This window comes from Leptodactylus fuscus, chromosome 1 (genome assembly GCF_031893055.1).
Source record: "Leptodactylus fuscus isolate aLepFus1 chromosome 1, aLepFus1.hap2, whole genome shotgun sequence".
NCBI lineage: Eukaryota > Metazoa > Chordata > Amphibia > Anura > Leptodactylidae > Leptodactylus > Leptodactylus fuscus.
The window spans coordinates 220,572,767-220,585,729 of NC_134265.1; the positions used below are offsets into that span (position 1 = coordinate 220,572,767).

Below are 12,963 nucleotides of genomic sequence, written 5' to 3' on the forward strand. Positions count from 1 at the left end.
ACTGAACAGAAACGCGTACACAAATTGTATATATAAGAACAAGTATACACTGCAATTCCTACATGCAATTCATATAAGAAGGAGATACCCTTGGTCCCTAAAGTTAGTGAAATGACCTCTCACTTCTGTCTCTGATCACCGAGAAAGTTATAATTCGTATTCTTTTTTTTTTCCCCCAATTTTTGTGGTCTAAATCTGGGACACATCTAATAGTCAAGTATGACAATATTCTCTAGAGGCAGGAAGTCATGTTACCAATCACCTAGTGACAGCCACCTAAACCCACATACAATAAAGTACTTGTAATAACCACAATTTGTCCTATTATGTGAGCATGTGAATCTGGCACATATGTCATGTTACCAAACTGCTTATCAAATGTCAGGATCACATGACCTATTCTGATAGTTTATGAATGCATCACACAGGACTGTTCCATTAGTGTTACCATTCTATTGTACAGATTCATGAATGATATTAATTAGACTTACTGGCGTTGCGGCACTTGGCTGTGCACATGGATTCCAAATGTCTGGTATTGAAGTCTCCACCAACTGGAGCAATTCCTGATAAGTTTGCTGCAGCTCCCGAGCATCAGTGTCATAAAGAAACAGGACAAGCACTTTCAAGAGATTCTTCACCTCACCTACAAAACACAAAGAAGTCAATAGAGGACAACCTATACCTGGTCTGTCGTCAGGATATCGCTTTCATGAAAACAGCTTTCATACAGATGACAGGGTATACATTTATAACATTCAGAATTGTCCTTGTCCAGTGTAAACAGATTCTTGATGGCAGAACCAGTGAACTCATGGTTTTGTGTAGCTCATAAGGTTTTGTTTTTTGTTTTTTTTACAAGAAAACATTCAGCTTCAAAAACCTGAAGCAAATTTTTCTGATTGACATAAAATTCTGCGTTAACATATCCTAAGGTATCCTTCATCCATGCATTACCCTTTCCAGATTATACTACAGATTATAAAATAACACTTCCCTCTCTCCCTTAGCCCCATACACACAACCATGTGTTTTCATAGTCTGGGGTATGGAGCCCTTCAGAAACGCCCTTCCTCACAGTAGTGTCTGTTGCACATTACTGTGAGAGCAGTGAGGAATGCCTCCCCCCCCTTCTTATAGTACTTGTCCATAGACGAGTACTGGGGGGTGTTCCTCACCGCTCGGCGTCATTGCTGGGCAGTAAGCAACACCCCCTCTCACAGTACAGTGCAATAGACACTACTGTGAGTAAGGGCGTTCCTGACTGACTGTCAGAAACGCCCTTCTGACAGTGAAGAGCTATGGTACTGGCACTCTTCACCAGGGGTGTATTACACCGCATTTGCCCCAGGTGTTGAAAGGTCTTCTTTAAAACTCAAATGGGAACCTTTGCTCTTGGCCATATGATCTAGTTTTGAGCAAACTTCCAAATATCTGGAAAACAATTTCACTTTCTGATATGCTGCTGTCAAACGTTGAATTCTCGCTTTTTGTGATAGTGAGAAAGTTTTAGAGAGAATTCATACGTTGCTTGGCATGGCAGTTTCTCCCTGACTCGGTGATGCAGTAGCACACATATGCTTACAAGGCATAGTACAGTAGCTGTGCTGTATTTTGTAGCTCAAACCTTTCATTTAAATGGGCCTGAGCTATGACATGATTGTGTGACCAATGGACAATGCAACACAGAAAAAATGGTCAGCACTGCTGATGTGGCAAAGAAATCCTGGTGCACTTTGCTGAGGCTGCAATACACAAAAAGTTGCAATAGCAGGTGAATTACCGTACTGCAAATACCTACTGTATATAAAGTGTATGAAATTAGGTTTTTGGTTCTTACATATGTAACCAATTGAAGTGATGTCACTAGTCTGTGGATCCATTACAGTACTAGGAAACCTCTATAACCCCCTCTAATCATACCGTACACATATAATGCAGTGATCATCTCCTATGCTTGCATCATCAAAAAGTTATGGCTCTTAGAAGGAGTGATAATTTTTTTTTTTTTTTAATAAATTCCCTTGTCAAAGGCTAAAACTGGTTGTGGTGGTACAGTAAAATGACATTTTAGAATATCCTGTGCATATCTATTTTAATAAATACCTGAATTCCCCACATTATGACCATTCTCAATGCCAATACTCTGTTATTTAAGAGTAACAATGCCCTAAAATAAATCGTAGGTGTATCTCCATTACTATATAAAATGATCATAATGTAGGCCTTGCCTTCTGTATTTTTTCATAATTCACAGACCTGACTGAACTCAAATAGTCTATTGTGCATGTTCTACAGACAATGTCTAGGCTCTAGAATTTAGTACAAGAGTCTGTAGTATCATTCTGGTACTGAATGCTAAAGCCTAGGAAACAACACGAAGACTGGACAAAAAAAATTTCCCTTATACCAGGTTCACACTAATGTCGGCCTGTCTGTTGTTCTGGTCCATCAGAGAATCACAGCAACAGATAAGCGGATTGCTACAACATCGGTCACATATAGAGCTTGACTGACCCCATTAACAATAATGGGATCCGCCGGATGTCCGTTCTTTAAAACTGAGATGGCCAGATGAAAAAGTCAGAAATGTAGGACTTTTTTGTCTGTTGATTTTCGAAGTACACTGAGACAGTCTCTCCAAGCAGAGACTCTAATGCAGATGTGAACGTAACCTAACAAACAAACAACTCACTTCTCACATTATCCACTGTACGGACAATTTCTCCAAGGGCTTCCAGAAGGGCCAAATCCTCTAGGGGACTACCTTCCTTCAAGCTGTACTTTTTGCGTTCTGCTTTTCGACGGTTCTTAGATGATCTCCTGCATGGGGGAGGATAAAGTCAGTAGTTCTGGCAATTATTATGTTTCTCAAATTATATTATTATTTTATTATCATATTATATTTTGTATTATTTTTACTAAACAACTTACGAGGAAATTCTTGAATTACTGTGAGAATATTTTCCGCTCATGTCACTTGCTGTCATGACGCTGCTTGTGTCTGAGAATAGATCAGATTCTGGTCCTCCTGGGATGTCATCATCTAACAAACCATTAGAAAGTGATCATTTAGATGTCTAAGAAGTGTCTCTTTCACACATATCCAATATGAAAGCTTTTCTATTGCTCCCCCTCAAGAATCCAAACTTCGCATTTGATCACTCAGTAGTTTCAGTCTTCCTAATACCATGAAAAAAGGAATACCTCACCCCCACTAACATGGCCATTTCTCTGCTAATCCTACCACATACTATATCGAACTTTACATTAAACACCAAGGCAGAAATAATGGAGCTGGGCAAATTGCTCTCTTTCCCACTTCCAATTTCCTTGTTGCTAGCTCTACCTTACAATCTACATTTCCCTTTGTGGTAGGCAACCACTTGCAACCTGTGTGTCTGTGACAGAACAAAGACTTTCACCTGCTTACAGAATGTTGTAGGTGAGTGGGAATTTAAAAACCTTGGAAACATTTTTTCCCCCAAAACCTTTAGCCCCCAAGAGTGGTGTAAGGCTCTTTCTTGGGCTACATCATGCTCCTACCTTTGGGAACAATACCAAACATTATTCTAAAAATGCTACTATACTCCTTTAAGACTCTCATGTATACCCTAACTATCCCCCAGAGTTCTGGAGGTGCACAAGCAATTTTGGTTCATGCATATATTTTGGAGCTATCTTCATTGCTTAGTTCAATCCTCAGCTCCAACCTACAATTTACCTCCCTCCAGGCTCCATACATTTCCCTTAGGATTGTAATGTGCCAATGTAGTGTGACTGACAAGCACAAGAAACCAACACAGATCATTGTAGAAGACCTCATTTCTGACGTATCTAACAAATGTATGTACAAAAAAAAATTTCTGTGTCTAATTTTTCTATTTGGAAACATTGGTTGTTGAAATACCCTTCAGCCCAACAAGAACCTCTTCATTGCACCCTTTCTGTAGGCCAACTCTGTCCCTGCTTCTTCTTTACTTTTTCCCCTCTCAGTTAGTTGTGTCATTTGAGAAATTCACTGCCAAGATGGGAATAAAAGCTCCTAATTCCTGACCCCTAGGGCACGACTCAGGGGGTGCAGCCCTGTGTAGTTCCTGTAACTCTCACTGAATGGATACATAATGAGTATAGCAGAGCCGAGCTGCACTGCTTCTGTAGCTATATAGTTATGGAACCAGTGATGCAGGGGCAGCCAGGGCAATACCACTAAACTGTTCCCATGTCTCATATGTTGGGACTTAGAAGCAGTTATTCTAATTAGAATTCTATTATTCTAATTCTTCTATTAGAAGCAATGTGTTATGAGTGGAATAACCCTTTAACTCTGTTAAATTGTACTTCATGATCTCTTGTTGAAGCCTAAAGAAAATGCAAAACAAACTATTTTTTCAGTTATATTATTCATTACAAATGTCTTGCTTTAAGGTGTAAAAAGGAAAATGGAGAAGTTTTCTTATAGCAGCCGCTCACATTTCATTCAGTTTCAAGAGGGCCTTTGACCTGTTTAGGATAATATCAGTTATATCAGTAATACCAATTTCTATATGTTGCTTATAATTCCCAGAAAAAGGACAAAAGACAGGACACACGAGTAGTACCTATTAAGCCTTGTCGTGCCTTGTCTTTCAGGTCTCGTACAACAGAAAGACGCTGTTTGTGACGAATGAATGTCGTTTTCTGGCTATCAAAGAATATCATGTGATTTCTCTTAGCTATAGCGAAAAATATGAGAAAGAAGTAATTATTATTACACTCTTCAGTAGATGAGATATAGATACAGTACGCTGCCGTTTTAGCCACTTGCCTTCTATTATAGTAGGCTTCACATTTGTCTCTATTATATCAAAGCGTTTATATTTGTGTATCTGTGGGGAAATGGGGAAAAAATATGGTTATTAAAAAAAACAAACATAATGACAACTAAAATCATGAACGATCTCAATCCTTCTAAAATTATAGGTGGCAATTTTAATGAAGTAATTGCTAGTTTAGAGGAGATAAGCAATATAACATAATAAAACATATTTTGGATCTGACAGGGTGAGATGGTGTCTAATGAATCCTGCAAAAAGATTAAAGGACTATTATTTATTATGCTTACTTATATAGCGCCATCATATTCCGCAGCACTTTACAGATATTGTCAGTCACTGTCCCATATAGGGCTCACAATCTACATTCCCTATCAGTATGTCTTTTAGCGTGTGGGAGGAAACCAGAGTACCCAGAGGACACCCACGCAAACACGGGGAGAACATACAAACTCCTTGCAGATGTTGCCCTTGGCAGGATTCAAACCCAGGACTTCAGCGCTGCAAGGCTGCAGTGCTAACCACTGAGCCACCATGTGTATACTCAAAAATTAAGGATTGGAAGAAGGGTATTATTTGGGTAAAAGATTTGTTTATCCGACAGGTGACATTAGAGGCCTTGACAAAGCGCATGAATCGTATTTGATGTGAAGCACTATTTTGTTTATAGACAGTTTTGAGAATTTGGGGGGGCTAGGAAGCATTGACGAAATAATCGATTCAGGAAAACACCGTTGTTTGAATCTTTGCCACAAGGTCCAACTTCTGTTGCAAAATTTATCAAAGTATTAAAAGATATGAGATGATTAAAGAAGAAAATAAGGCTGTGGAGGGATGAAAAAAGGAAATAGAAATACAACCTCCGATGGCGGATGTATGGCAAAAATAGGCAATATAGTTGTAAAAAACACTATAACATCAGAAAAATTGAGATGCATTTCATATAGTTAATTGTCTGTATTACAACTTTAATATACCTCTAGAATAATACATTCAGGGATATGCCATAACTACACTCAGGAAGGATCTACACTTTAGCATTGTTTTTGGACTTATCAGGCTACTCAGCCATTTTTAGGAGAGCTTGATGACATAATCTGTCTTGTATCAGGAGGTAAAGCGATGATTCATAACTGGGTGTATTTATTTCATTATTCAGAGACAAAATGCACAGGAAGACAGATGGAGGTGGTCAATTTAGTTGTGTTAGCAGCCAAGAAAGCGGCTTTGATAAATTGGACCAGTCACAGGTCCTGAAGAAACAGCTTGTTTTAGAAATATTACGCAAGTTAATGAAATTGGAGCGGTCGGCAGAGATCACTGCTCTAAAAGCAAGCAGCGAGTCTTTGTACAGAAATGGGGTTAGTATATAAAACTCTTATTTAAAGATACCTATTCAGGATTTGTTTATTAAATGCAGTAATTGCCCATGAAATTATAACTTAGAAGGCGTGAGAAAGATGGGGGGAAAGGGTGCTAGGGATATTTTCTTCATTTGTTGTATATTTTTTTTTGTGATAAAACAGTGTCAAGCCAATATTGGTGAAGTAATTTGGATGTAGCATGTATCATTTCGTATAGGGGTTGAAATTAAAAAGAAAAAAAAGAGGTTAATGTCCAATGGAAACAGTTGAGTGCTAAATTCGCCTATCTCTGTCAATCCAATAGACTTTGAATAGAACAGTAATGGAGTAAGCATGCTGCTGCTCTATTGAAAGACCACCTCATTCTGGCTGTGGAATGTAAGGACTCATTTAGACACACACACTTTTAGAAGTGTTTTCTAGGTGTGTGTGTGTGTAGAGATCTGTAAAATCAGTGAGCAGATCTCAGCAGAAACTGCATAATAAAAATATGACAGTCTACAGCAGGGGTGCCCAATACGTTGATCACGATCTACCGGTCAATCGCAATGGACGTAAGGGTCGATCGCGGGATGCAGCCAGGGATCCCCGCTGTCTGCTTGTTCACAGTGCAGGCTGAGAGTCGACTCTCAGCCTGCGCTGTGAACAAGCACTCCGGACACTTGCAGGCCGCTCTTAGGGATGGAGGGGGCCGGGGTGCTGCTTGTTCACAGTGTAGGCTGAGAGTCATCTACAGACACTGGCAGGCGGGGCTGCCGCAGCCCCAGCCTGCCAGTGTCCAGAGATAACGCTCAGCCTGTGCTGTGAACAAGCAGACAGCAGGGATCCCTGGGCGGCCACAGAAAGCTGCTGTCTCCTGCTCTCACCCTCCGCCGTGCCCACATGCCCCCCCCCCCCCCCCACACACACACAGACATGCCCCGCCCACATGACCATCCCGGCCCTGCCCACAAGAAGTGGGTAGTAGATCTTTCGACTTGGTCATGTTAGAAAGTAGCTCACATGCTGACAAAGTGTGGTCTACAGTCTAAGCATGTCTGATTTGAGATTTTTTTTATTTTTTACTATTTCTGAATTTTTTATATTTTTTTCTGGTTTTGCTCCAATGGCTTCTCTATACAGTTTCAGAAACACTTACAAATCACTTGAGCATAATACACAAAAAAAACCACTTCAAAATTCTCTTTTACATGTATTTTAAAATAGCAAAAACACTTGAAGGAGGCCTTGTCATTTATTTCTAAGAATCAAAAGAAGGCAGAGTATAGTACACCCTATTAGACACATGTCTAAATTAAAGAGGACCTCTCTCCACCTTCAACAAGTCCAGTTCTTTACATCAATGGATAGGTATCTCTCCATTGATTCTAGCACAGTTGCACTGCAAACAGTGCATCAGCTCCTATTAACAGACATTGAGAACCAGAATCAGCGGAGGTGGTGAAAGGTTCCCTTTAAATAAGTATTAAGGCCAGGAATATACAGGGAAGGCTCACAGAGAGTTAGCCTCTACAAACTTTGGATGATATTTATATAAGTCATCCACATGATGCAACCAATACCCACTACTCAAAGTGACCTGAGCTGTGGGTTGTAATCCATAACGTCATTTATAGCATTGACAAAGGCTAAAAGGACGAAGACCTGTCGTAATTCTTGCAGGCGAGTCACAACATTTCAGGCATTTTTTGCCAAGGCACCTTGCAGGAGAACATGCTGCTGAATTTCTGTGCTGTAGCACCTTTCCAACTGTGTGTCCTGAGCCTACAGAGATTTCTCTGGACTTAAGTCATGAATATTAAATCAGTTGTGGTCCATCTCCTGGCACCCTACTGATCAGCTGATGGCTGAAGCACCCTGCCGTGTTATTTCTTCTGGCAAAAGGACAGAAGGGAATTTACATTTATATTTTTACACTGAAGTAAAGACAGATAAAAACAAAAAGCCTTCTGTCTGTATCCATTAATAAGGGAAACTAATGTCCGATGTTCAAAACCTCTGACCGATCACAGATAATATGAATCTAGCCTAAAAATGCATAGCATAAAGAAGTTCTACTTTATTTGCAGTTTCCAGAAATCAATTAAAATTGTCTTACCAAACGTAGAGAATCCTCCCATAGAGCTCCTTCCAGCAATAAAATAATAGCTTCTTCATAATCCTAAAAAATGATCATTGTTAGCTTGTGGAATTTCTCTCTCTGGTGGAACTTACTTCAACAGATAGTTAAAGAGAATCTGTCACCAGATACTACAATGTAGACTATATACATAGCGGCAGGCCTGGAGCACCCTGGAAGGGCACCAAAGCACCAGGTGAGTTTGTTTTTGTTGTTTTTTTGTAGGGGGGGGGGCTTCAACCTCCCTAGGCCTAATTAGAAAATAATGTTTTGCCTCCCAAGGTACATCACAGGCCTCCGTGCTTATGTGGTGTAATGATCTGATGGCCTATGATTGGGGTCAAGCATACTGCACTACATCTCCTCAGTTGTCTCTGACTTCAGGCAGATGACTGGAAGAGAAGAGGGAGCCGCGTGGGAGCCAAAGAGAGATAAGAGACAGTGTTTTTTGAGCAACACCCCTGTGCATTTGCATATTATCCCTTCAGACCCCAAAGTATAATGTGTCGGTTCAGACCAAACAAAATTTCTGCGATCTGCTAAACACTTGCACTTTTAAATGATACCATTAACAAATGATCATGGAATATTTAACCGGTTAAGGACCAGGCCCAGAAGTACATTAAGGACCGGGCCTCTTTTTTCAAAACTGACATGTGTCACTTTAAATGGCAATAACTTTGAGACGCTTTAACTTACACAAGTGATTTTGAAATTGTTTTTTCGTAACACATTATACTTCATGTTAGTGGTAAACACTAATCAATATTTTTGTATTTATTTATAAAAAAACTAGCAAATTTGATGGAAATTTGGAAAAAATTGCAATTTTCAAAATGTGAAATTCTCTGCTTTTCAGGCAGATAGTCATACCATCCAAATACATGAATAAATATTATCTCCCATATCTCTGCTTTATATTGGCATCATCTTTTGATCGTCTTTTAATTCATTTTGGATGTTACAAGGCTTACAAGTGTAACAGCAATTTTCCAGATTTACAAGAAAATTCCTCAAACTAATTTTTTAGGGACCACTTCAGTTCTGAAAGGAATTATAAAGGCCTATATAATAGAAACCCCCATAAATCACCCCATTTTCAAAACTACACCCCTCAAATTATTCAAAACAGCATTTGGGATGTTTGTTAACCCTTTAAGCATTTCATAAGAATAAAAATAATATGGAGGTCAAATTTAGACATTTCATTTTTTTTCACTAATACATTCATTTAGACCTAAAATTAACACATTCACAAAGGGTTAAAGGAGAAAATGCATCTCACATTTTGTTATGCAATTTCTCCCGTGCACAGAAATACCCCACATGTGGGTGTAAACTGATTTTTGGGCACACGGCAGTGCACGAAAGGGAAGGAGTGACACTGGGTGTTTGAACAGCATATTTTGCTGGAATAATTTTCAGGCACCATGTCACATTTGCAGAGCCCTTAGCGTACCAAAACAATGGAAACCCCCCAAAAGTGACCCCATTTTAGAATCTACACCCCTCACGGAATTCATCAAGGGGTATAGTGAGCATTTAGACCGTACAGTTGTTTCACAGATTTTACTAACATTGGAATGTGTAAAAGAAAAATTACTAAAATGTCACTTTATCCCCAAAGTTTTCATTTTCACAAGGGGTTAAAGGAGTAAAAGCCCCCCAAAGTTTGTTAAACAATTTATCCTGAACACGGCAATACCCCATATGTGGCCATATTCTGCTGTATGGGAACATGGCGGGGCTCAGAATGGAAGGAGCGCTATTTTGCTTTTGGATGGCAGATTTTGCTGGAATAATTTTTAGGTGCCATGTCGCATTTGCAGAGTCCCTACAGTACCAATACAGTGGAAACCCCCTAAAAGTGACCCCATTTTGGAAACTACACCCCCCACAAAACATATCAAAGGGTAGAGTGAGCATTTTGACCCTACAGCTGTTTCACAGATTTTATTAACATTGGGACATGAAAATGAAAATTTACTTTTTTTCCAACAAACTGTCAATTTAGCCCCAAATTTTTCATTTTCACAAGAGGATAAAGGAAAAAAAGCTCCCTAAAGTTCGTTACACAATTTCTCCTGAACACAGAAATGCCCCATATGTGGTAATAATCTACTGTATGGGAACATGGCGGGGCTCAGAATGGAAAGAGCGCTATTTGGCTTTTGAAGGGCAGATTCTGCTGGAATATTTTTCAGGTGCCATGTCGCATTTGCAGAGCCCCTAGTGTACCAATAAAGTGGAAACCCCCTAAAAGTGACCCCATTTTGGAAACTACACCCCTCATAGAATTTATCTAGGGGTTTGGTGAGCATTTTGGCCTCACAGCTGATTCACAGATTTTATTAACAATGGGACGTAAAAATGAAAAATTACTTTTTTTTCCAATTAATCGTCCATTTAGCGCCATATTTTTAATTTTGCAAGTAGCTGAAGAATTAAAAGCCCCCCAGAGTTTGTTACACAATTTCTTCTTAACACGGCAATACCCCATATGTGGCCATAATCTGCTGTATGGGTATACGGTGGGGCTCAGAATGGAAAGAGCGTTATTTGGCTTTTAGAAAGCAGATGTGGCTGGAATAGTTCTCAGGTGCCATGTCGCATTAGCTGAGCCCCTAAAGTATCAATACAATGGAAACCCCCCATTGTGACCCCATTTTAGAAACTACACAGGTGACAGTAAACTGGAATTCACCAAGAAGTGACCCCATTTTGTAGGGACAATTTTAGGGCCTCTGCAAATGTGATGTGGTGTCCAAAAACAAAGAATATAAATCTGCACTCCAAAAGCACATATTGCTCCTTCACATCTGCGCCCTGCTGGGTACCCAAATAGCGGTGTATGCCCACATGTATGACACTGGTGTACCCCGGATAACGGACTTAATGCCATATGTGGGTATAAATGGCTGTTTGGGCACAGCCGGGCACAGAAGGGAAGGAGCGCTATTTTGGTTTTTGGAGCACAGTTTGGTTTTAGGACACCATGCCACTTTTGCAAAGCCCCTGAATTGCCAATAAAGTGGAATCCGCAGACATGTCACCCCATTTTGGACACTAGCCCACTCATGGGATTTATCAAGTGGTGTAGCGAGCATTTTTAACCCCTGAGTGTTGCATTTATTTAGTTTCCAGAAATGAAATCACAGCTGATAATGAGAAGTTAAAAATGAAAAATTTCCAGAGATTCGCCATTTTAGTGCCCGATATGTTGTGCCCAACTTATGTCAGCAGAGACACTCCAAAAACTGGTAAGCGGGTATCCCGGGCACAACAGCTTTTAGAGCGTTCATCTCTGATACAAGGCGGGCACAACATATTACGCACTGAAATGACGTATTCCTGGAAAAATGGTCATTTTCACCTTTCACAATGAGCTTCGTATTCATTTATGGATAATAAGTTATAGCAACACTTGGGGGTTAAAAATGCTCTCTGTACCCCTGGAGAAATCCTTCAGGGGTGTATTTTCCAAAATAAGGTCTCATATCAGGGGATTCCACTTTACTGGCGTTTCAGATCTACAAAAGTGTCATGGCATCCAAAAACCAAACCGTCTGTGCTCCAAAAACCCAATAACCCTTCTTCCCTTTTGCGTCCAGCTGTGCCCTAATATCAGTTTATACTCACATATGACATTACGTCCGATATAACGGGTACACCAGTGTCATACATGTGTCATAAACTGCAGTTTGGGCGCACAGCAGGGCGCAGAAGCGAAGGAGCGCGATGCGGCTTTTGGAGTACAGATTTTGATGTTTGGTATCTGGATGCCATGTCATGTTTGTAGAGCCTGTAAGGTACCAGAAAAGTGGATTCCCCAAAGGAGTGACCCCATTTTGAAAACTGCACCCCTCAAAGAATTTATCAGGGGGTGTAGTGAGTATTAGTATCCGGACGTGACTGCACAGTGGATGGCGAAGAGGGAATATATAAGCTGTGCGGAGAACATTGCAGACACCAAATTCCCTACTATGTCCCAGTAGCTCCTATGATTGGGGGAGTCACTCTGGGGGTCACTTTGGGGGTCACTTCTGGTGTTTTTTCGCTCATAAGCTGTAAATCTGAGGTGTCCCCTGATATTCGCTCGCACAGCTTATATATTCCCTATCTGCCGCAGCCAGTTGTGTTCTAATAATTTGGCGATTTTTGGGGGTTTTTGCCTTGACATTGCTAGATGCTATATTTTCTTTATTTTTCTGGTGACATGGCCATATAAGGGCTTGTTGTTTGCAGGATGAGATGCATTTTGTAATGGCACCATCTTTGGGTGTCTACAACTTACTGATTACATTTTATTAACTCTTTCTTGCTGGATTAAAAAAAAAAAAAATCAATCCTGCATTGAGTTTTACATTTTAAATTTTTCGCCATGCAGCGTACAGCATAAGTAACATGTGTCCTTTATTCTGCGGGTCGGTACGGTTACGGCGATACCTCATTTATGTTATTTTTTTATGCGATACTAAGTCTGCAGAACAAAAACACATTTGGGGACATAAATCAGTGATTTTTGCATCGCCATCTTCTGAGAGGCGTAACATTTTTATTTTTCGGTTGACAGTGTTGGTTGAGGGCTTATTTTTTGCGGGAAAATGTGCGCTTTTTATTGGCACTGTTGTGGGGTGAATATGACTTTTTGATCACTTTTTATAGC

The 12,963-nt window shown here is 40.1% G+C and overlaps 1 protein-coding gene across 1 annotated transcript in view; it reads right to left on the bottom strand.

The window, feature by feature from the left end:
- Positions 1-12,963, bottom strand: part of ELP1 (elongator acetyltransferase complex subunit 1) — a 58,539-nt gene that overhangs the window by 3,927 nt on the left and 41,649 nt on the right. Inside the window, exons 31-36 of the mRNA XM_075282808.1 lie at positions 8,277-8,339; positions 4,808-4,868; positions 4,602-4,715; positions 2,935-3,046; positions 2,696-2,823; positions 492-646 (exon numbers count right to left, since the gene is read on the bottom strand). Coding sequence (XP_075138909.1) covers positions 492-646; positions 2,696-2,823; positions 2,935-3,046; positions 4,602-4,715; positions 4,808-4,868; positions 8,277-8,339 — 633 coding nt within the window. The remainder of the gene's footprint in view (positions 1-491; positions 647-2,695; positions 2,824-2,934; positions 3,047-4,601; positions 4,716-4,807; positions 4,869-8,276; positions 8,340-12,963) is intronic.